Raw genomic sequence first — 20,030 nt, 5'->3', positions numbered from 1 at the left:
AAAAACAGAAAACAGTTATAGCACATGGGCCAATACCAATAAATCCTGCTTTCCTGCGCTTCGCAAAATGGCCACTAGGTGGCGGAAAAGCTCAGGTATTATTCATCTTGACAGCTGGTTGCCTTGACTTTGGAGGCTGTGTACAGCATGAGTGGTCTCTGGGCTTGTCGGGGACAGGCAGAGCTTTATGGGGAGTGTCGGAGCATCTCTCCTCTCGTTCAGAAGCTCTGAGGGAAAACAGAGAGGTGCCGCTCTGCTCTCCCCTCTGCAGTGGTTTTCCAGCCACAGAGGCTGCAGGCTGGAAAAGATAAGCAGCCAAAGCGGTAGCTGGAGCGATGGAGAAGCATCAAGGGTCTCCTCTCAAGTATGGTTCACTGGGGTGCACCGAATGGACGGGAGGCACGCAGAGAACAGGTTAGTGCACCGATGGAACACAGGCTGCATCCTAAACCTCAGCCTTTCCTAGAAAGGTCTGAAATCTCGCAACATTGTTGAACATCCGATGGCATTGGCATCTGAGACAGCAGTTCTGTCTCATCCCCTTAAAATATAAGAAAATAAATTAGTGCAGGTTTTTTTTAATATATATATATATTTTATTTTTTTTAAAAAGGAACAATTTGGATTATTTTGACACATACAGCAGTTCTGAAAATGTCAAGAATCCACAGGTGTCTGCAGTGAGTGAGTGTGTGTGTGTGTGTGTGTGTGTGGACGGCATTATAAGCTTCATTCTTCTTTAGATCCGAAGACAAAAGTCCCTTTGTGTTATTTCTAGATCTCGCGCCGCCTGCTGTGATGATGAGGCTTCGTTTGCATTTCAAACATTTCAGATGATGTCACATGGAACGGTCGGGGTCGACGTAAGGTCATGATCTGGTGTCAGTCAGTCAAACTGGGGTAAACCGAAGCAGAGCTCTCAGTAAATGCCTTTAGGGGGGAGGAAGAGGATGCCAGTCAGGTAGGGGAGAGAGTAGAAGGCAGAGTGGGCTGGTGATGAGTCATGATGGCTCGAACCTGTCCAGAAGGGGCTGCAGAACAACAGCGTTTCATTTGCTTCGATTGTCACTTCCTGTTTCGTCATGTCGATTTTTTCCCAAAATGATGGTTTGGGGCGGCCTCACAGCCAGAAGGTTCCCGTGTGGAGGTTGCATCGTCTATCCTGGTGCTCCCACCGTCGGACAGGGGACTGGTGCAGGGCCCACCTGCCTCCTGCTGCTCCTCTGGACCACTGACAGAAAGTTTCCTGCTGTAGCTCAGGACGGACGAACCGACTCCGTCATAAACTCTCACGTGGTTTTGTCATTTTGTCACTCGTGAATCCCTTTTGCAGGAGGAAAACCCCATTTTTGTATTCCGATGATGATCTCTAAGCCCTAAACCCTCACTGAGGCTACAAATGTCATTAGAATGCAGATGTTTTGGTTTTTGGGCAAAATGACATAAAATCCAGATCTGTCAATGATGCATTATGGTCTCTCTCTCTCTCTCCCTCCCTCTCTCTCTCTCCTTTATCCCTCAGAGGATGAAGAAGTGGTGTCCATGGCCGACTCCACCGTCACCGTGGACGACATTGAAGGAGAGCTTTTGAAGATTGAGAGGATCAGGGACATTCTGGTCAGGAGAGAATCGGAGCTCAGATACATGTGAGCCTCTCTGACACCAGTCTGTGATCCCAGCATGTTGCCGTGGACACCAGGCGTTAGCCCTCACATCACTGCCACCTCTTATATGTTGTATCATTTCATTAGTGGCAGCTGTCCTGTCATGACTTATCCTCTTTGGGATGGTTAAGATAATAAATAATTCCTTTAAATGTACTTTTATTTTGAAAAAGCTGGGCTCGAGGTAACATTTGGAGGAGTTAGTTTAGTGGATATTGTTCAACAAATGATATTAAAAGCAATCCGAGACTATTTTGTCTCAGGGGAAACGCACGAGACACAGGTGTAACACGTGGCTAATCACAGACCGGAGGGAAAATGGCGGCAGATTTCGCTGCCTGAGTTTGCAGAGCGTGTTTCCTTAACAGCTGCTTTCCTGTGTCCCATTGCGCCTGTGCAGGATGGACGATATTCAGCTGTGCAAGGAGATCACTCGCCTGAAGAAGGAGCTGCACAAATTAGTGTCCCTGCCAGGTAGGAAGAGCGGCGTCACACGGCCAAAACTTTGGGAAGACCTCTATGACAACAGCGTCAATCCTCAGGGGAGCGCTGGAGCATCAGTGTGACGTCACGTTAGCGTGAATGATCGCACTCGGGGGAGTTTTGTCCACATCTGGGGGGCCTCCGCCCTCAGCTGCTTCTTTTCTTCGCTCTTCTCCTGTTTGGAATGCCGGCTGTTGTCATGGAAGCACACTGAGAGCAAGGTTTCTTCCTTCTATAGTAGTCCTAATGAGCACGAACATCCAGCAGCTGGTGTCTTTAAAGCAGACTCAAACGGCTTTGACACTATGTTAAAGTCTCATCCAGTAAAATTCAAGATGGCAGATGGTGGGGACTAACTTTTCTCTTCTCAGACTGATGCTAACTAGCCTTGACTAGCAGCCGTTGGTGTCTAGGTGTTGGTAGTCAATCTCTAATAATGTGTATTTAAAAAACAGTGTCTCCCGCAGCCTCACCCGAGGCTCCAGTGTCATATTTAATCGAACCTTTTTCTCTGTGCATCGTCTCTCAGCAAGATGACCTCATGTACTCATGTTCCCCGCTTCCTGCGCCGCAGATAATGACAAGTCCGTCGAGGACCGGCAGAAGGAAGAGGAGCTCCTGCAGCAGATCCACAAGCTGGTGGAGACCCGAGATTTTCTGGTGGATGACGTGGAGTTCGAACGGCTCAGGTGCGCCCCTCCGCATGGGTCCGCCTCCCAGTAGGAGCTGGGTCACTATATGCTGTGGATGAATAATTAAAATAGGGTGTTGGGGGGAGGAGGAGGAGTGGAAATCCTGCTGTACATATAAAGGAAGGGATGGAAATGCAGCACACGCGCAGTATTCTGAGTCTGCCTGAGGAACAGCATGATACATTTATCATCTTCATTTTAATTCCTCTAATTACTGGTCAGGTTCAGGGCTGATGTGGCTTCCATCCCAGTTGCTCCATGCTCAGTTCCAGCCCCATTATACTGGTAAATACATAGAACCCATCAAGGTAAAGGGGGAATTTCTTAATTAAAACGTCCAATATTTTAATCTACAGCGTTTTTATGTTTATTTGTTCCTTGTTGCTGTCGTTTATGGCCTTCGCCACAGAAGCACCTCTGAGGGTTGGGGCTCGCGTGCAGTTAACGTGTCGTTTGTGTCGATCTTTACTGAAATCAATCGGTGTGTTTATCGCTTTTATGGACCGAAGCTGCCAGCCTCATCTTAACAGGCACGATTGGACAGTTGCTTATCTCACCTGCTTTAAGTCAAGGATGAGTGATGGAATTTCTTTTCCCATCCTAATAATGAGGAGTTCCATTTGTGTAACTGATGTTTGATCCAAAGACAGTGAAAGTCTTTGTAATCCTGGTGATGTTGTTTATTTTCAGGCGTCTTCTCACTATTTGTTGTATTTTCTGCAGGGAAAATGAGGAAGACAAAGAAATGGCTGATTTTCTGAACTCCAAATTGCCAAGAAATTCGAAAACAGGTATGTTTAGATCTCTGAAGTTGCAGGAGAAGCGTTATTTTCTTACGATGTATCTAAAAGAAAAGTCTGGACTCAGTTATGTAGCAGGTTTTTGAGCATTTCTTTTGCCTGTATTTGAGGTGTTCCAGCCAGGCGGCCTCGATCCAGGGCCCAGCAGACCTCTTCACCCCTCACCAAGACGGGTCTCACCCTGCTGAAGGAGTGCTGCGGCTTCACCTGCTCCGTCATGTAGTCCCACACAGGGAACCTCCGACAAAAATGTAGTATTTTCCAATTTTCTGCTTCTTTGTCTGCTAAAATGTCCACTTTGTGCCACCTTCCCCGACGGACAGAAACGTCTCGTCGGCATGTACGATAATGCACAACTCTGACTGACATACACATGTTATACGCAAGGACATAAAGGAGCTCTGATAACAGCTCTGTTGGTAATTAAACCCGTCTGACAGGAGTCAGGTGGCTGCCCTGGATCCACGGTGCAGCATCACTATCCATTAAATTAATAGCATTAATGAGGCTGACATTAGCATGTAGCTGCTTTCTCAGAGCTAAATGAATGTGACCTTTCAAAAATGGCCAAAATAAAGGCATAGAAACAATCAAAACCAATGGTTAGAGCAACAGCTTAAGCCTCATTAGCCTCGGTGCAGTCGGCGGTTTAACCAGGCTTAAGGAATTTTATCATCCAGGATATTTCTACAGATGTTTGTTTTTTTTCTGCCTCCATTGTGACAGAATTGTTCAACTCTGTCCTCCATTAACGTGTTTATAACACCACCCTGAAACCTTTGTATTATAGCAGCATGCCTGTCCTATACAATGGGAACAGGGATGGGCAATCATACAGATCGCAGCTCTGTGTTGCCATGAAGAGCCGTCACCATAGCAACCCCGTATATCCCATATCACCACAATGAGGCGATGACTATCGGAGAGTACGACTTTGTGGAAGAAGCAAATCTAAAGGCTGAAATGGCTGTTGATTTTCGTATTCCATCCATGGAAATAACATTTTTCCGATTTTAAAGGGGAAATAATAACCCAGGAGCCTCCCGATCCCTTTCTGGTAATCCCCTGGTAATCTCTCTGCTGGGCTGGACTCTCTCCTTTTAGAGTTTTTCCTTTCTTATAATTTACAGCCATCCTCTAGAATCCACACTACTGATTCTTTGTTTAGTCATTGACGATTTATACCGTTGAGGAGAGTTCAGGTCACCCATCAACCAGCAGCGTAGTCATGAAGGTACGGTCCAATTTAGGTGTACAAGTATGTGGGAACCCTAAATGAAGCAGTTTGTGGAGGGTAATTACAGCTCAGTTCAAGATCACTGTGTAGACAGTTATCTCTCTCACGGGCGCCATGTTTAATTAACAGTATTTCTTTTCCATTCAGATTAAAAACAGCTGTTAACAGCAGCTGGAGGTGGCGCCCGACCCCGTCACTATCCTCCGCACAAGCTGAGAGAACTTTGTGAAGGCATGTGGCAGAGCTGGGGATAATTAACCGAGTAGGCAGAGAGTTAAACACGCCTGTGTGTGTGTGAGTGTGTGTGTGTATGTATGTGTGTGTGTGTGGGGGGGGGGGGCTGTTTCTCCTGTATGAGTCATCAGTGTGGTAAAAGCATCGTCTCCTCAAGAGAAGCTGTTGGTGAATGCTCGCAAAGGGCATGGCTGTCAGTCAGACGTCAGAATCCTCAGCAGTTTCTGGCTCCCTGCCTGTACGAGGGGACAGGAAGGTGTTCCTGAGATAATAGTGGACGGGGGGGAAATGTCTCCGGTGTCAATGACTGATGAGGGAAACTATGAAATATGATATTTTGCCTGCACTGGGGAATTTGTCTGGAAACATTGCTGCACACATACTGTACATACACAAGCATTACGTTTTGCATTCATTTATCAGAATTCCCTGAAAATGAAGCATGGCACATTTTGAAAAAGACCCTACATCTATATATTTTTTTAATATCTTACGCAGTCAAGTCAGACATGCCAACATGTGCATTTTTCCCTGTCGTCTTGCAGCAAAAATCGTTCCCCTGCTCTCTGGCGACATCTTGTGGCCACATTGGAGATGTCGCATAAACAACAGCGCAAGCTCGGCTCTAATTTTATAAAGATGCATTTATAAACTGGTAATTTATCTTAGGGTTCATCATTTTATGGCCATTGTGAAAGGACTGAAGGAAAATTAGGCCTAATTTTATGCCGTCTCTGCAGTCCACTCTACCGAAATAAACTTAATGCTGACTGATGGTGTTACGCCGGAGGAAAATTGGACTCTCATATTCTTTGAGACACATTTTATTTTGACGGGACTCCGGGTCGAATGCATCACTACAGCCGCTGTGCGACCGATGAAACTGATGGAGATAAAAAAAACAACCCAGATAAACGTTCCATTTGACCAATCAGAACTGTTCGATACCGCCGCCCCCTCCCGAAGTTCCTGAAAGTACTACCCCCTGAGCAGGGACTTTTCTGGGTGGGAAAAAAAGACACCCGGAACTAAAATTACATCACTGTCCCTGGCACGGAAAAATACACGGTTCCCCTAAAGGTTCCTGGTAAAAGTTCCTGCGGTGGTAAAGCTGCTCAGATTATTAGTCTTTGACTATATTGCCTTTTTAAAATTCGCATTTCGGGGGTCTTTGGTCCCGAGATGGACAAAAAAAATGTGGACCGATGGAGCGACGACGAGGTGCAGGCCTTGTTGAGTCTATTCGCGGAGGAAAGTATCCAGCAGCAACTGCACGGAGCAACGCGAAACGACAAAGTTTATGCGTGTATATCGGCGCGACTGGGCGATCTGAACATACATCGCAGCAGTAAACAAGTCAGGGAGAAGCTGAAGAAGCTAAAACAGGACTATAAGAAAATTAAAGACCACAACAACCGCAGTGGTTCCGACCGGAAGAGCGGCAAGTGGTTTGAACGGCTGGATGCTGTGCTAGGACACCACTCTTATTTCTCCAGCTCTTTGGAGGCGAATGACATAACGTTGCTGGAAGCCATTCACGATGAAACCGAGACAGAGGAGTCGAATGAAGGTAATTTACACGAGTTTTCGCGTTTTAATAACCGCACGGGTGACCACTGTACCGCTATTAGCCGAGCTAGCTTTTGCTAATGCGTAACGTTGCCTTCAGTGCCCGTTTGGCGGTTGCTCCGCTTCCGGAAGTACGTTTCCTTAACAACGGGGATTGACATTCCAATGAATCCTCGTTTGATGGTTTTCAATATCAAAAAGTAAGCGAATAAAAGTGCTCTAGAAAAAAATCTTAATGTACTATTTTTTTGTGTGATCGGTTAACAGGTTTCTTGTTAAAGAGAATCATATATATCTGTTTGAAGCAGAAATAAATATAATACAGCTTGTATTTTAGGTCGAGTGGAACATTATGATATTACTACCCCTATAACTGGTCCTCCTGGGACGACTACCAATAGTATACAATACTTCCTGAGACTTCCTTAAAATGATCTATAAGCCCTGTACAAGATATGCAAAATGTCCTGAAGATTGCATCAGGAGCTGTAACAGTCCATTGTCTTGCTGCCTTTAGGTTCTTTTCAAATCAGATAATTCTCCTCATTCTCACAGCTTTTGCAAAGAGTTAAAAAAATACAGCATGGGTGCTGCTGGTGGGGGGAAAAAGCAGCCATAGGAATCAACAGTGGGGAGGCAGCAAAGTCTTTGTTTTATGAATGAAGAGAGAAAACAGACTTCAGGTGTTATTGTTAAATACAGTGTTAGCCATTATTTATGTGACTGCATTGCAGCGGAAGAGGACCAAGAGGACATACCGGATCTCTCGTCTCTCTCGGCGCCCATGGCCAAGCGCCCCTGCCAGTGCTGCTGCCAAACCTACTCTGAGATTCTCAGCTTCCTGGAGAAACGCTCGGAGGCAGAGCAGCGGCTTCGGGAGGACGAGTTCGCTCTGCGCCGAGAGGAGATAGAGGTTCAGAAGAGTAAGACATTTAGGAAGTAATCCCATGTTTACTGCTGAAATATAAAAAAACAGACATAAATACAATTTATTTTAATGGCCTGACCTCTGTGGTTGTGGAGGGGGGGGGGCAGGTTCGCTAATATAAGTTCTCTCTTACTTTCAGGTAAGATTGCGCTGGAGAGAGAACGTTTAGCAGATGAGAGGAAAGAGAGGGAACGGCGATTTGAACTGGAGAGCCAGGAGAGACATGTGATTTTGGACCTGCTGAAAGAGAAGGTGCTGAAAGGCTGATGGAGTATTGGGGGAAAACCACTCTCTTCTATGAAAGCAGAAGAAAAGGGGAAGTGAGAAGGTCTTTGGTTGATGTTCTAAATTCCGGTCTCTGATCAGCTGAGCAGTGGTGCTGGGCCGAGTGAGCTACTGAAGACCAGACGAGGCCTAAAAACGTGGACAGAGTTTGCAACGAACATGGCAATAGCCCCCACGGACTGGACCCTTAACAGCACTGCAGATACTGTGGCCTCAGAAATGGGATGCGGAATACCAAAAAGGTGGGTGTGTGGTTGTTGGACGCTGCCACAGAGCTGGTTGAGACAGGTCTTTTCTTCATCTGCGATAGGAAGGTGGATGGACTCATCCTACAAATAAGAGCTTTTCCATTTCTTCTGTCTTGTGGGTGTGTTTATGTATGAGATTCATCTATTTTCTGTTAACCACTTACTCCTAAAAGCCCAGAGTGGAGTCAACCCCAGTGTGTGTCTGCTGCCCTCCCGACATCTGGAAGAGCTTCTGATGGATCTCCTTCCTGCTGAACGTTGTGGTGTGATGTGGCCCACGTGCACGGAGGTGCTTGATTGGATCCAGGTCCAGGCAATGTGTGGGTCGGTCCATGATTCATTCATTTTTGCGTCCTAACTGGACAGGTCGATATCATTGGAGTGTCGCTGAGCTGATGGCGTTTAGCTGTGCTTCTTTATAGCTTTGTGTAGATCTGGAACCCCAATACACAACTTCCTCATTATCACACAACATAGCTTATAATGTTATAAAACAAGTATGTCTTACATATTTTCTTAAAAGTTGGCAATTTCTGTCTGTGTGTATTTGTGTTGTCAAGTCATATATCTGACCACGCCACTGCTGAGTGCATGACACATTTCTTTTATGATACATTCATAAGAAAATCTCGAATGACAACAAACAAACGGACGCTTCGATGGTAGGTGGTTTGTGAGTACTTGTGAGCTAAAGAATGTTTCATGCACAATCTCCTAGCTTTTATTGATCATTTTTAAATCTGTGGTGCTATTATATTGAAAAAAAGAGCAGAGAAAGCGTCCCCCCACCCTTCACTGTTACATTAAAATGCAAAGTTCTTGCATTTCATCTCAAAAGGTCACAAATACACTATGTTTGTTCACTTTTGCTGAAATGTATTTTCATCCATTAAATTATATTGTGGTTTAACCCTCCTGTTGCCTTTGGGCAATTTAACCTGTTCAAATGTTGATATGTCATAACTTTGGTTTTCTTACATATGTTTGCAAGTAAAATTGATTATGACTAATTTTGCTGAACATGTGTGTTTTTATTAAACAATTGGAGCATCTGTGGTCATCCTGGACAAATTTGACCAAAATCAGACTGCGACCATTTGACCCAAGAGGACAAGTTTAAAACCATCATCAGAGATAATTAAGTAAATGTCAGATTAATAACAAAGACGAGACAAATAATGTATATTTATCGGAGCGCAAGTTTAGACCACGCCCATGTCGCGCCCTGATTGGCTAAAATCCGCATTCTCCCGCCTTCCTTAAGCCTCGGTCTGTTTTCTGATTGGTCGTTTCGGACTTCACTTCCTATTGGAGCCCACAAACAACAGTAAGAGCGTTTTTCTACTGCTGCTGCGTGAAAATTCCAGCGAGCAAGTTCAGAATATGTTTATCCCGCAGCCGACCTTACAGAAACACCGAGCTTTCCAGTCTGTAGTAACAAAAGTGGCTAAACAGGGCGGCAGACCCAGAGCTTCAGCTCCATCTGTTGCACAACAACCACTAGTTTAGATTTGCTGCTTTGCAAACAGCCCCAACTCTAAATAAACATGCTTGCGAGGCGTTTGGGAGGTCACAAGTGTCTGGGGTCCAGCTCTCCGAAGTTGTCTTTCGGCTACACGAAAATGAACGTTTCGAGCCGCGGCTACCGAGTTTTCTCCGGCAACTCCAGCACCGCCTGTACCGAGCTGGCCCAGACCATCACCGAGTAAGTCAGTCGTGCCTCTTCATCAGCCACCGTCGCACTTTTCTGGCCCCGTGTCTTTCACCTTTTTACCAACATCCTGCATACACACCCGTGTGCATGCCTTCAACGCTCGTGACGTCGAACGTTGCATCGCGTCTGCGTGGTTAGAATATGACGTCACTGCATGTTTGTTTCTTTTTTAATTCTACACGTTTGTGCAAAATGTTGCAAACGTGTGGACATATTTCCTCAAACTGGCAAACTCTTGGTGGATAAGGAGCACGTGACCCGCGCCAGTTTAGCTGTTTAGTCCTATTTTTGAAAGGTAAAATGTGACTACACACACTCCCCTCCCTGTTGTTTGGTGTGTTTGTTCTGCCAGCAGCTAATCTGTCCAATCCAACACACGCAGAGCAAACAAACACTCTGCAGGTACAGAGTCGAGGGTCACTCGCTTTGAGTCTCTCTGTAAATGCTGATACCTTCTATGTTGGTCTACTGGCATTTTCCTGGTGTTTCCCAGTTTGGGATATTTTTAGTCACTGGTTTGCCTTCTAAAAAGCCTGGATCTGTGTTCTTCCTTTGCTGGCTGCTACGCTTTATTCTCCAGTCGCTCAGTTTACTAATGAATGAAAGGTGTAGTTAATCAGAGCTGTTAATGTAAGCAGGGATGCTGATTTCAGATACAGTCGCCTCAGTTGCAACATCTTTATTTCACATCTGTTTTTTTTTTTAAAACTTTTTTTTTTCTTAGACGCTTGGGTGTCGAGCTGGGCAAGTCGGTAGTCTATCAGGAGGCAAACAGAGGTAAAAGAGGAGCGAAATGCCCTCATCTCATTCTCACAGGAGTCTTTTGTTGGGATTCACCTGAATTGAGTTCCATTTTCAGAAACCCGAGTGGACGTGAAAGAGTCTGTCCGTGGACAAGACATCTTTATAATTCAAACCATTCCCAGGTTAGAGATGTTTGTTGTGTCCTGAATTACTGCACAGGAACCCCATTAATATTCTATATAATCAGATAGACCCCCCCCCCAAACCCCAGGAAAGCTGCTAATTCAAGAGCTTCCGTTCCCGTATGGTTGTTGACATCTTAAGTGGTTTGTTTGCGTCTCAGAGATGTGAACACGGCCGTCATGGAGCTGCTGGTCATGGCTTACACCTTGAAGACTTCTTCTGCCCAGAATATCATCGGGGTCATCCCCTACTTTCCTTACAGCAAGCAGTGCAAGATGAGGAAGCGAGGCTCCATCGTCTGTAAGCTGCTAGCATCCATGCTAGCTGAAGCTGGTATGAGCCTTTTTTTTTTTATTCTCTTCTGTTTAGATTTTATAAGACCGAGGTGAAAGTTACCGTAATACAATGGAGACATTGTGAGATGTTCATGTCCCTTTTGTTCAGCGTTCACGACTGATGTGTGTTTGCACACAGGTCTGACCCACATCATCACGATGGACCTTCACCAGAAAGAAATCCAGGGCTTCTTCAGCTTTCCCGTCGACAACCTGAGAGCTTCCCCCTTCCTCATCCAGTACATCCAGGAGGAGGTGAGGCTTCCATAATGGACCACAGCCTTGTGACTCGCTAGAGAACGCACCTCCGCTCGCCATGTTAATAGACGTCTCGCGTCTATTTCTCAGATCCCGGACTACAGGAACGCGGTTATCGTGGCAAAGTCTCCTTCAGCTGCTCAGAGGTGACATTTCTCAGTTTATTTCGGTTTATTCAAGTTCCTGTAGAATGCATTTCTAAAGTCCTCGTGTCCGAATGCATCAGGGCTCAGTCCTACGCAGAGAGGCTCCGACTGGGCCTGGCGGTGCTGCACGGGGAGGCCCACAACTTTGAGTTGGTGATGAGCGACGGTCCAGGGTTGGCTTCCCCGAGCAGTCTCGCCCACGCTCGCACCGGCCTGGAGCTGCCGCGTAAGCAGAGCAAGGCAGCTGAGTGCCTGCTCACCGTTTGTGCTTTTTTTTTTTTGGGATGAACGAAAGAAAACGGGGGTTTGACCGCTCGTCCTCTGTTTCAGCGATGATGCCGAAGGAGAAGCCTCCTATCACTGTAGTCGGGGACGTAGGAGGCCGAATCGCCATCATCGTTGTAAGCTTTCGTCATTTACTCTGACAGTGTCTGGAAATAATAAATGTCCGGCGGGGGAATGTTAAATCTAGGCCAAAATGCCACCAATGGCGCGTGAGCAAGGTCTTCTTCTGTCCCAGGATGACATCATAGACGACGTGGAGGACTTTGTGGCTGCAGCAGACATCCTGAAGGAGAGAGGAGCCTACAGGATTTACATCATGGCCACGCACGGCCTGCTGTCGGCGGACGCACCCAGACTCATAGAGGAGTCTGCCATCGACGAGGTAAACGGGTTAAAGGTCAAAGCCGATTGGCCTCCTTTAGGAAAATACCAGGGTATTTCACGCCTGTGGCCCCGATCCTGCAGGTGGTGGTGACCAACACCGTGCCCCACGATGTGCAGAAGCTCCAGTGCAGCAAGATCAAAACCGTGGACGTCAGCATGATCCTGGCCGAGGCCATCCGCCGCATCCACCACGGCGAGTCCATGGCCTATCTGTTCCGCAACATCGCGGTTGGCGACTGACACTGGGTTTCATTCCAGAAGTAACGGCGTTGTCCCACCCGTGCCCAAGAATCAAGTTTACTGCAGTGTTTGCGTTACAGCCTGTCTGTCTGTTACACTGATAAAAGAATTGAGTCTCATTCTGTCTGTTACTGCTCCTAAATACAGTAAATCTACAGTGTGTCATCCAGTGGGGGGTGGGGGGGGGGGGGGCACAGTGGGTCCCCAGGCATCCACAGGGCTGTAGTCAGTGACAGGTGGCTGGTTCTGCAGCTTTGAATGCAGAAGTGACCCCTGCACACCTGAAAACTCGACTTTCGGTAGCGGTTTCAGTCACAGCGGAGGCGGAAAAGAAAGCTGTGAAAGCAGAGTTGCGCAAGTAGATTAGAGATCAGACCGACGTGCTGATGTTTTTGAGTGATTATTTAAGGGCACGGCCCACATGTCCTGTTTAAGCTAGCGAGTAAGTGGAAGCGGCGGCTTATGAGGGTGCTAAAGCGAGCGCGCGTGTGGATCCCATGCTGGAAAAATCCGGAATGCCGTTGCGATATGTCCGTTGAGACGTCTGGATTGAGGAATGCTGCTGTGTTCTGCACAGAACCTTGCACTTGTTCTAAACGCCTCAGAGGTGCCTGAGTCTGCTGAGGAGCTTTGACCAAGTCCAGGGGCATGAGCGGACACAAGTGAGATCCCAACTCACAGGAGCAGCGCCGAGATGGCATCACGGAAAGGCTCCGGGGTTCCGACGGAGCGTCCTCGGATGAGAAACCTGCACGGCGGTGATGCTGCGGCGCCTCGCTTCCTTTCACAAGTGAGCGAGGGCAGAGCACAGGCGGCTGGTTAAACGTGGACTGAAAGAGGAACTGCCAGCGGACGTTTACTGGGGCGCTTCCTCAAAATAAAACGACCTTTTTTTTTTTTTTCAAAACTAATCGACGGTGGTGGGGGTGGGCAGGTTTGTACCTGAGCGCTCCGTTTCCTTGTGGGAAGTTGAGTTGAGAGGGAAGCTTGCGGAGCTCCCAGGAACTGCACGATGGCGCATTTAAGGAAGCGAAAGAGGCCTTTTATTGTTCAGCATCCTCTCATTTTGTTTGCGTGTTGAAAACGGCCAAATCTCAAGCTGATTACATAAATGATGCTTTATTTTACAATATTGCCATATGATGACTGCCATATTATAGGATAGTATATTATAGTGACCCGCAGATAGGTTTGTTTTAGTGAGGATTCACGGATAAATGCGACAACGCAGTTTTAGAAACGGTCACCACGCATCTAATCTAATTGGCTGTGTTAATTCTGTGGAACATTTCAAAGAAGTTTAAGGACCAAAGGTCAACCCTTTGAAAAGCTGCGGGTGTAACGAGCGAGAATAACCAACAGGCGGCGCCAGATAATTTAAAACATCTGCAGAGTCTTTGCTCCACTGAAGGCTGCATTAGCTGTCTGAAAACAAGACAAACGTGCTTAAAAACCCATATAATTACACCTAAATATATATATAATAAATATGAATAGAGACGCCTTTTCAAAGTTATATCCTGCACCCAGCTTGTGTGTGTAAAGACAGGTCACGTGTGTTTATGCAAATATTTGATTCTTCTTTTTTCCTCATATTTATTATAAGTAAAATCACTGCATTTAAAAAAAAATCACAACATCAGTTGCATTTTATCCCCTCTATTTTACTTTATAAAACAGTTTCTCAATTGTTGCGTAATTTATGTCTGTTTGGAGCAACATCAAGAAGTAACGCAAAAATCACTTTTTGTGCTTCTTTTATTACATGTAAAGATAAAAATTATCATACAGTAATTATCAAATATGCAAAAAAAAAAATCAGAATACAATATAAAATGTTAAATAAACCCCTCAAGCATAATTGTGTCTCTTGCAAAAGAAAAGTGCATTTGAATTTTGTACTTTAAAGACAAATCGAAAGATATTATTGAGCCAAGTAACATGTAAACATGAGGTGAATGACGAAAACAATTTACATACGCTTTCACATGCTACAACATATGCATATACACGTGTTTCTTCTTCCAATGAAGTGGTGATGCGGGCGAACGTTTTATTTTGAAATCCAAATGTTCTACATTGATCTAAACACCCGCAGCGCGTCACCAAATAAGCAGCAACCACAGTACATCAAACAAACAGGTGAGTAACGTGATCATCTTCCCGCCTCGTCAGCCGCGAAGCGTCTTTGCGAATCTCTTGTCCGCCGGACGTTTTCCTCTCTGCGTCCAGCACAGCAGCAGATCCACCATTCCCACGTCTCCGCTGGCTTCGACGGACAAAGCGGCGGTTTTGTCCTCTTCCTCCGTTTTTAGGACAGAACGCAGCTGTTGGTTTTGTTCATGGGCGGCCGAAAGTTGGTGTCCTTGGGGAACGTCTCCCTGCGCCTGCGGAGCGCCGGGCTCAGCCTGCTGGGGAGGTTCACCTGCTGCAGGAGCTCCTTGAACACCTCCACCACGTTGGCGTTCTCCTTCGCTGAAGCTTCCAGGTAACTGTTACTCCAGTCCAACTCTACAGTCGACAGCACGTCCTCGCTGGAGACCTGCCGCTCCCCCTCCCGGTCCATCTTGTTCCCCACCACCACAATGGGCGTGAACTTGTCCTCCTTGATCTCCAGGATTTCATCTCGCAGGCTCTTGACGACCTCCAGGGACTCCGGGTCGTCCACGGCGTACACCAACGCGAAGGCGTCGCTGTTTTGGATGGAGAGCTTGCGCATGGCCGGGAAGGAGTAGCTGCCGCTGGTGTCCAGGATCTCCACCGTGATCTTCACCCCACCGATGTCGTACTCCTTGCTGTGCATCTCCTCCACGGTGCGCCGGTGTTTGGCCTCAAATTTGTCCTGGAGGAATCGTTGGATCAGGGCCGTCTTGCCGACCCCTGCGGCCCCCAGGAACACCAGTCGAACATGTGTCTTCTCCTTCACTTCCAGAGACATGTTGCTTATTTCAAATGGATCTGCAGACACTCTTTGGAACTGAGATGTGAGTCTTCTGCTTCAGCTTTTTCTTTCGTTTTGGCCCCAGTTGTGTCTCAGTCCAAGCTCTTTACAGTTGCCTCTGTGTCTAATCCTGCACACACACTCTGCCTTTTATGCCCGTTTCACCGATACGCCCTCCGTGCCCCCAGACTCTGGTAGCCAATCAGCAGTAGGCAGCCTCCAAGAGAGCCACATCCAGGCAACCAATGACGGCTGAGCATTTAAATGAGTGTACCAGGAAACACAGGATGATATTTGAAAATGATTAAAGAACAAGCAGAGCAATAAAGATGCCCGGGAAGAGATTTGAATGTATGCAGGCCGTACCTCGGAGAACAAAACATCCTGTCTGCCATTGATTTGACAAGAAGCGTCGTAAAATTCTGGTCACAGCTCCTCCGTTTGTATAAATGTGTAAAACATTTACTTTATACGTGCAGGTGCGAGTCAGAGATGTGCGCTCCCCCGCGGGAAACCACGGCAGAGGGGGGATTTTTGATGGCGCTAATGATGATGATTACATCTTAATTTTGCCTGTGCACACATTATAGCTCTAACCTGTTGCTCTAAAGGGTCCAAGTGTCGTGGTCGTGTGGACGGCGCCGGTGAAGACATGAGCTGCGCCTGCACGTGAGGCTACCTGCATCGAGATCTGCAACGTTGGATGATACTCCACCAAAGCGACGGCGACGTTGTTCCTCAGCTCAAAGGTCAGCGTCATGCGTTGAGAAGCGCCCGTGTGTTATTGCTTTTGCTAGCAGGAAAAACATCTTTATGTCTACATGTCCTGCACCGCTGCTCCCTGAATACTTGAGTGAATCCATCCTTTGATGTCCAGCTGTGCACAGGCTTCCGGTGATATATGCACCCCAGGAACCACGTCTCTGATGCAGAAGATGTAGAACTACTCCAAGGTAAATTGGATTAAAGCAAACAAATGACGCGTGCAAATTCTGGTGGCGGCGGGTTTAGTAGCGTTCGGGGGCCCGCTTTCAGCATTTGTAGCGTAGATCCACGAGGGAAGCCTTTGATGATCTCCGTAGGAGTCACGTGAGGATGGGGACAGATTCAAGCTTTGATGGAGCACGGTTCCCTGATAGAAGGCTCAAGATCAGACATGAATCATGTTGTACTGAAGAGAAACCCGCCGTAATCCGCTCATCTCCAACTGTCTAATTAGACGTGATTTGTTGCCTCTAACTGAGGTCTTCAGCTTATTAAAAGAAGAATTTAGCCCAGTCATCTGAACTCTTCGTGCTTCTGTATGTGCCCAGGTGGTCTGACTGTGTCATGGCCATATTGCTTCCAGTGTGTTACGACACACCTCGATGATCTGCTGAAGTGTCTGCACGTCCTTTCATGTGCAAATGTTAGCCTCTACTCGCTCTCCATCTGCTTTCTTCCTCGGCACGATCTCTCATCTGCACCTGTTAAACGTCCCCATCACGGATTTGCTTATTTGCAAGCGCCGGATTGTTTTGCCGTCGCTTAATTACACCAACACGCATCAGTCCCCGATGCACCGTTGAGGCGGGAAATGTCGATTCTTATTAGTTTGTGCTATTTAAAATAGATTTCCCGATAGCCCTGGTGGATGAGGAATGGCCGTAGCGGCCTTTATTGACTTGAAGCGCCCCCCAGGCCTGTGACCTCTGCATCTCGCCCGCCCTGTCAAGATGATAGTACTGAAATGTGACAGCTGCCAATTATGAAACACCCCCCTTACGCGACTTAACCTTCACCGAGAGGGGAAAGTTCTTTTTACATCTGCTCTCACAGGCCGGGAGCAGGAGGGGGGGGGGCGGTTCCAAGACGTTCCGATGTTCACGACATGCACCGACCCTCCACCAATGTCCATCATTTCTTGCTGTGGTCACCCAGTAAGTAGTGACGTCGTTAGCATCCCAAAGCTGTGCGCGGCGGCTAAATACTGTGCATTTCAATGATGTGTTCAGGTGTTTCTGAGCGGAGGTGTGCAGAACTCCTCGTGGCGTTCTAATGAAGCAGCCCTTTGCTATTAGCGTGCCAGCAGAAGGCCCGTGCAACAGCGTCGAAATTCAAATGTCATATCTGTGCATCTAAGCTGCACGGGAGGTTGTGGTTTTACAAAATAGCAAAATTACTCACGGGCATTATGCTAATTTCTGGGTTTGACGGGCTACGAGTGCAGAATACTGATTCCTGCCGGAGCAGTCAGTTGGCGAGTAGATGCAAATGAAGTCAAGGTGTTGAATTGAATCAAGCCAACAGTTCTTTTCAGTGGAACTGAAGCTGAGCTGAATTTCCTGCTCATTCCGGTTGACAGCGGCTGTGAGGCGAGATTAGAATTAGCGTCTGATAAATGTTTCATGTATTAGCACATCAGTATTCTCCAGGTTGTCCCCCAAATTCAAAGGCATCATCTGCATATGTTCAGCACTGACGCCTACCGGGGGGTGAAATGGGATCATTTGTGGGTTAATAACAAAAATCACCTTTGTGCAGCTGTCGTCACTGTAGGAAGGTTTCGTTGTATCCAACAGTTTCTCCACAGTTCTCTAAACATGATGGTGTAGCAGCAGGAGGAACCGAAAACAGCCTATTTTATTTTTTAATTTCAAGTCAGGTGTATGAAGATGATACTTCAACACATGAATTTATAAATACACCCCCCAAAAAAAGTGCGTGTTAGCCTGTTCTGCAGGAGGCTGGGGAGGAAATTTCCTGTGCTTATTTCCCCTTCACAGTTCCTGGCAGCCGGAGAACTTCAGTGATCTCCTCGTATCTTTGTAACCTTTGACCTAAATATTTCAGGGTTTGGAGCGGAGAGGGTTTAGCTTTGGCTGTGTGGGAGTCTACATGCGTGTGATCCATCAGAGCTCACCTGGCTCACAGATCGGAGAGGACGGCTTCCTCACGTGGAACCAGTCGTGAGACGGAACAGGAGAGGCCTGTTTACAAGCCGAGCTGTTCTCTTGCCTTAAGGATGGGAGCTGCTGGAAATTAGATTAGATTTTGGGACGCATGTTTGGAGTTTCTGAAAACCAGAAAAGGGCAAGAGGGAACATTAATGAAGAAGATACAGAGTATTTTAGAACTACAGATTAAAGATGCTGATTAAAACATGCAGGCCCCCACAATGTTTCACCAAATTAGATGGAGGGAAAAGCATCATTTTATTTCTTTTATAACGGAAGACCTCGTTAGCTCAATGCCAGTTACACTTTGAGGGGTTTGGCCCCTCCCCCTTCTGCAAATATCGGGGAAACTCGTGAAACACGGTTTTTGGGAGTCACTTTTTGAATGGTTTTGTTTTAAAGCTTATATTTCACCCTTTAAGGACAAAAAATCTATGTATTCTCTTCAGTGAATCATGTTTATTAAGATCTGAAAACAGCCCCCTTGTGTGTGTGCGTGTGTGTGTGTGTGTGGTGTGTGTGTGTGTGCGTGTGCGTGCGTGCATGCGTGCGTATGTGTGTGTGTGTGTCTTAAACCAAGCAATCTTTGTGCTTTGCAATCGTGTGCTGAGGTTTGTGACATCAGCTCAATCCTACATATTAATGCTGACTTATGCAAGATCAGTTACGTGAAATAGCGTGCGCACATCACACACACACACACACACACACACACACACACACACACACACACACACACACACAATGCTATGAACCTTAAATAAGAGAAGCTGGAGACCCTTGACTGTTGCCACTGGCGCTCAGCTAATGAGTCGCCCAGGGTACGATACACCACTGTCGGCTTGGCTCGGAAAGAAAAAACATGCTATTTTATGCAAGAAGCTCTGCATTCTTCACTCGCTGACGTCACTGCCACCATTGATGCCTGGGGATGTTATTTATTTTGAAACCCTGACCACAACCTACATATAGACATACATCTAAATGCACGTGACACCAACAACCTGCGATTAAAACTCACATGACGGCAGGGATCATCCGTTTCACTACTCCTGGACATGTTCCAGACACGGTTCAGATAAAAGAAAGGACAAAGAACCCTTTGAAAAAGCTCCCTGTAGGAGCCACTGTTATTTGCATACTCTGTTGTAGAGGCCAGCTGAGTACTATAATTCTGTAATTATGCTAATTGCGCGTGATGACTGCTAAATTGTGTCTGAGTGTCATTTAATAGACACACTGATGAAGACATATCTGGGCCACAGCGCATTCATGGCGGAGCATTTGATACATTTGGTCCAGGTCTGCAGCCTTGAGCAGCAGCTAGCTATCCATGAGGGCAAAGTTTGGGATCATTTGGATTATTTACTTAAACGACCCTCCCTTTAGACCTATTATTATTATTAGTAGTAGTAGTACTAGTAGTAGTACTAGTATTATTAGCATTATTAGTCTTTGTCAGCGTCAGTCAACAACAGGCAGGAAATAAAATAAAGCAAGAGATAAAGAAAAATCAAATATCTCCACCCCCAACCTCGTGTTGGTCGTTTTTATTGTTGTATTTATTTGTCACCGTGATGCCCCCCCCTCCCCCACATCAGCCTTCACACCCGTTCAGCTGCGGCAGCAGGTGTCGGCCCTGTCTTCCAGAATCTGTTTGCCATTAATTCAGCCTGACAGCCTGTATCGAGGCTTCCAGGAGTTTGCTTTAGCGCATGTTTGCG

At 46.6% G+C, this 20,030-nt stretch overlaps 3 protein-coding genes across 7 annotated transcripts; 2 read left to right on the top strand and 1 right to left on the bottom strand.

The window, feature by feature from the left end:
- Positions 1–123: 123 nt before the first annotated feature.
- On the top strand, positions 124–9,150 carry LOC130527617 (bMERB domain-containing protein 1-like). Of its 5 annotated transcripts, XM_057036288.1 has the most exons (8): positions 124–414; positions 1,523–1,646; positions 2,065–2,138; positions 2,722–2,836; positions 3,563–3,630; positions 3,750–6,680; positions 7,414–7,602; positions 7,747–9,150. In XM_057036288.1, the coding sequence occupies exons 1-6, from the start codon at positions 336–338 to the stop codon at positions 3,860–3,862; spliced, it is 573 nt and encodes a 190-aa protein (XP_056892268.1). In that variant the 5' UTR covers positions 124–335; the 3' UTR covers positions 3,863–6,680; positions 7,414–7,602; positions 7,747–9,150. The 5 variants fall into 5 exon arrangements, with proteins under 5 accessions (XP_056892268.1, XP_056892267.1, XP_056892266.1 ...); XM_057036285.1 differs by lacking the exons at positions 124–414; positions 1,523–1,646; positions 2,065–2,138; positions 2,722–2,836; positions 3,563–3,630 and having other exon boundaries at positions 4,858–6,680; positions 7,747–7,859; positions 7,974–8,134; positions 8,314–9,150; XM_057036287.1 differs by lacking the exons at positions 124–414; positions 1,523–1,646; positions 2,065–2,138; positions 2,722–2,836; positions 3,563–3,630 and having other exon boundaries at positions 4,856–6,680; positions 7,414–7,618; positions 7,747–7,859; positions 7,974–9,150.
- Positions 9,151–9,443: 293 nt separating this feature from the next.
- LOC130527613 (phosphoribosyl pyrophosphate synthase-associated protein 1-like) lies at positions 9,444–12,548 on the top strand. The gene is made up of 10 exons (XM_057036277.1): positions 9,444–9,845; positions 10,579–10,631; positions 10,714–10,780; positions 10,942–11,114; positions 11,256–11,371; positions 11,465–11,520; positions 11,601–11,746; positions 11,851–11,921; positions 12,041–12,187; positions 12,271–12,548. The coding sequence occupies exons 1-10, from the start codon at positions 9,688–9,690 to the stop codon at positions 12,427–12,429; spliced, it is 1,146 nt and encodes a 381-aa protein (XP_056892257.1). The 5' UTR covers positions 9,444–9,687; the 3' UTR covers positions 12,430–12,548.
- A 1,621-nt stretch (positions 12,549–14,169) lies between these two features.
- On the bottom strand, positions 14,170–15,502 carry LOC130527619 (ras-related protein Rap-2b-like). The gene has a single exon (XM_057036292.1). The coding sequence runs from the start codon at positions 15,365–15,367 to the stop codon at positions 14,741–14,743; it is 627 nt and encodes a 208-aa protein (XP_056892272.1). The 5' UTR covers positions 15,368–15,502; the 3' UTR covers positions 14,170–14,740.
- Positions 15,503–20,030: the final 4,528 nt, after the last annotated feature.

The sequence above is a fragment of the Takifugu flavidus genome, chromosome 6 (genome assembly GCF_003711565.1).
Source record: "Takifugu flavidus isolate HTHZ2018 chromosome 6, ASM371156v2, whole genome shotgun sequence".
Taxonomy (NCBI): Eukaryota; Metazoa; Chordata; class Actinopteri; order Tetraodontiformes; family Tetraodontidae; genus Takifugu; species Takifugu flavidus.
The sequence above is the reverse complement of the archived record's forward strand: the minus strand, read 5'-3'. Positions and strand labels throughout refer to the sequence as shown.

Excerpts from the sequence above, each read along its gene's own strand:
- LOC130527617 (XM_057036284.1), top strand. The coding sequence starts at position 6,293 with ATGGACAAAAAAAATGTGGACCGATGGAGCGACGACGAGGTGCAGGCC. Across the intron at positions 6,681-7,413 it reads GACAGAGGAGTCGAATGAAG|CGGAAGAGGACCAAGAGGAC; the intron begins GTAATTTACACG and ends ACTGCATTGCAG. Across the intron at positions 7,860-7,973 it reads TGGACCTGCTGAAAGAGAAG|CTGAGCAGTGGTGCTGGGCC; the intron begins GTGCTGAAAGGC and ends GTCTCTGATCAG.
- LOC130527613 (XM_057036277.1), top strand. The coding sequence starts at position 9,688 with ATGCTTGCGAGGCGTTTGGGAGGTCACAAGTGTCTGGGGTCCAGCTCT. Across the intron at positions 9,846-10,578 it reads CTGGCCCAGACCATCACCGA|ACGCTTGGGTGTCGAGCTGG; the intron begins GTAAGTCAGTCG and ends TTTTTTTCTTAG. Across the intron at positions 10,632-10,713 it reads CTATCAGGAGGCAAACAGAG|AAACCCGAGTGGACGTGAAA; the intron begins GTAAAAGAGGAG and ends TTCCATTTTCAG.
- LOC130527619 (XM_057036292.1), bottom strand. The coding sequence starts at position 15,367 with ATGTCTCTGGAAGTGAAGGAGAAGACACATGTTCGACTGGTGTTCCTG.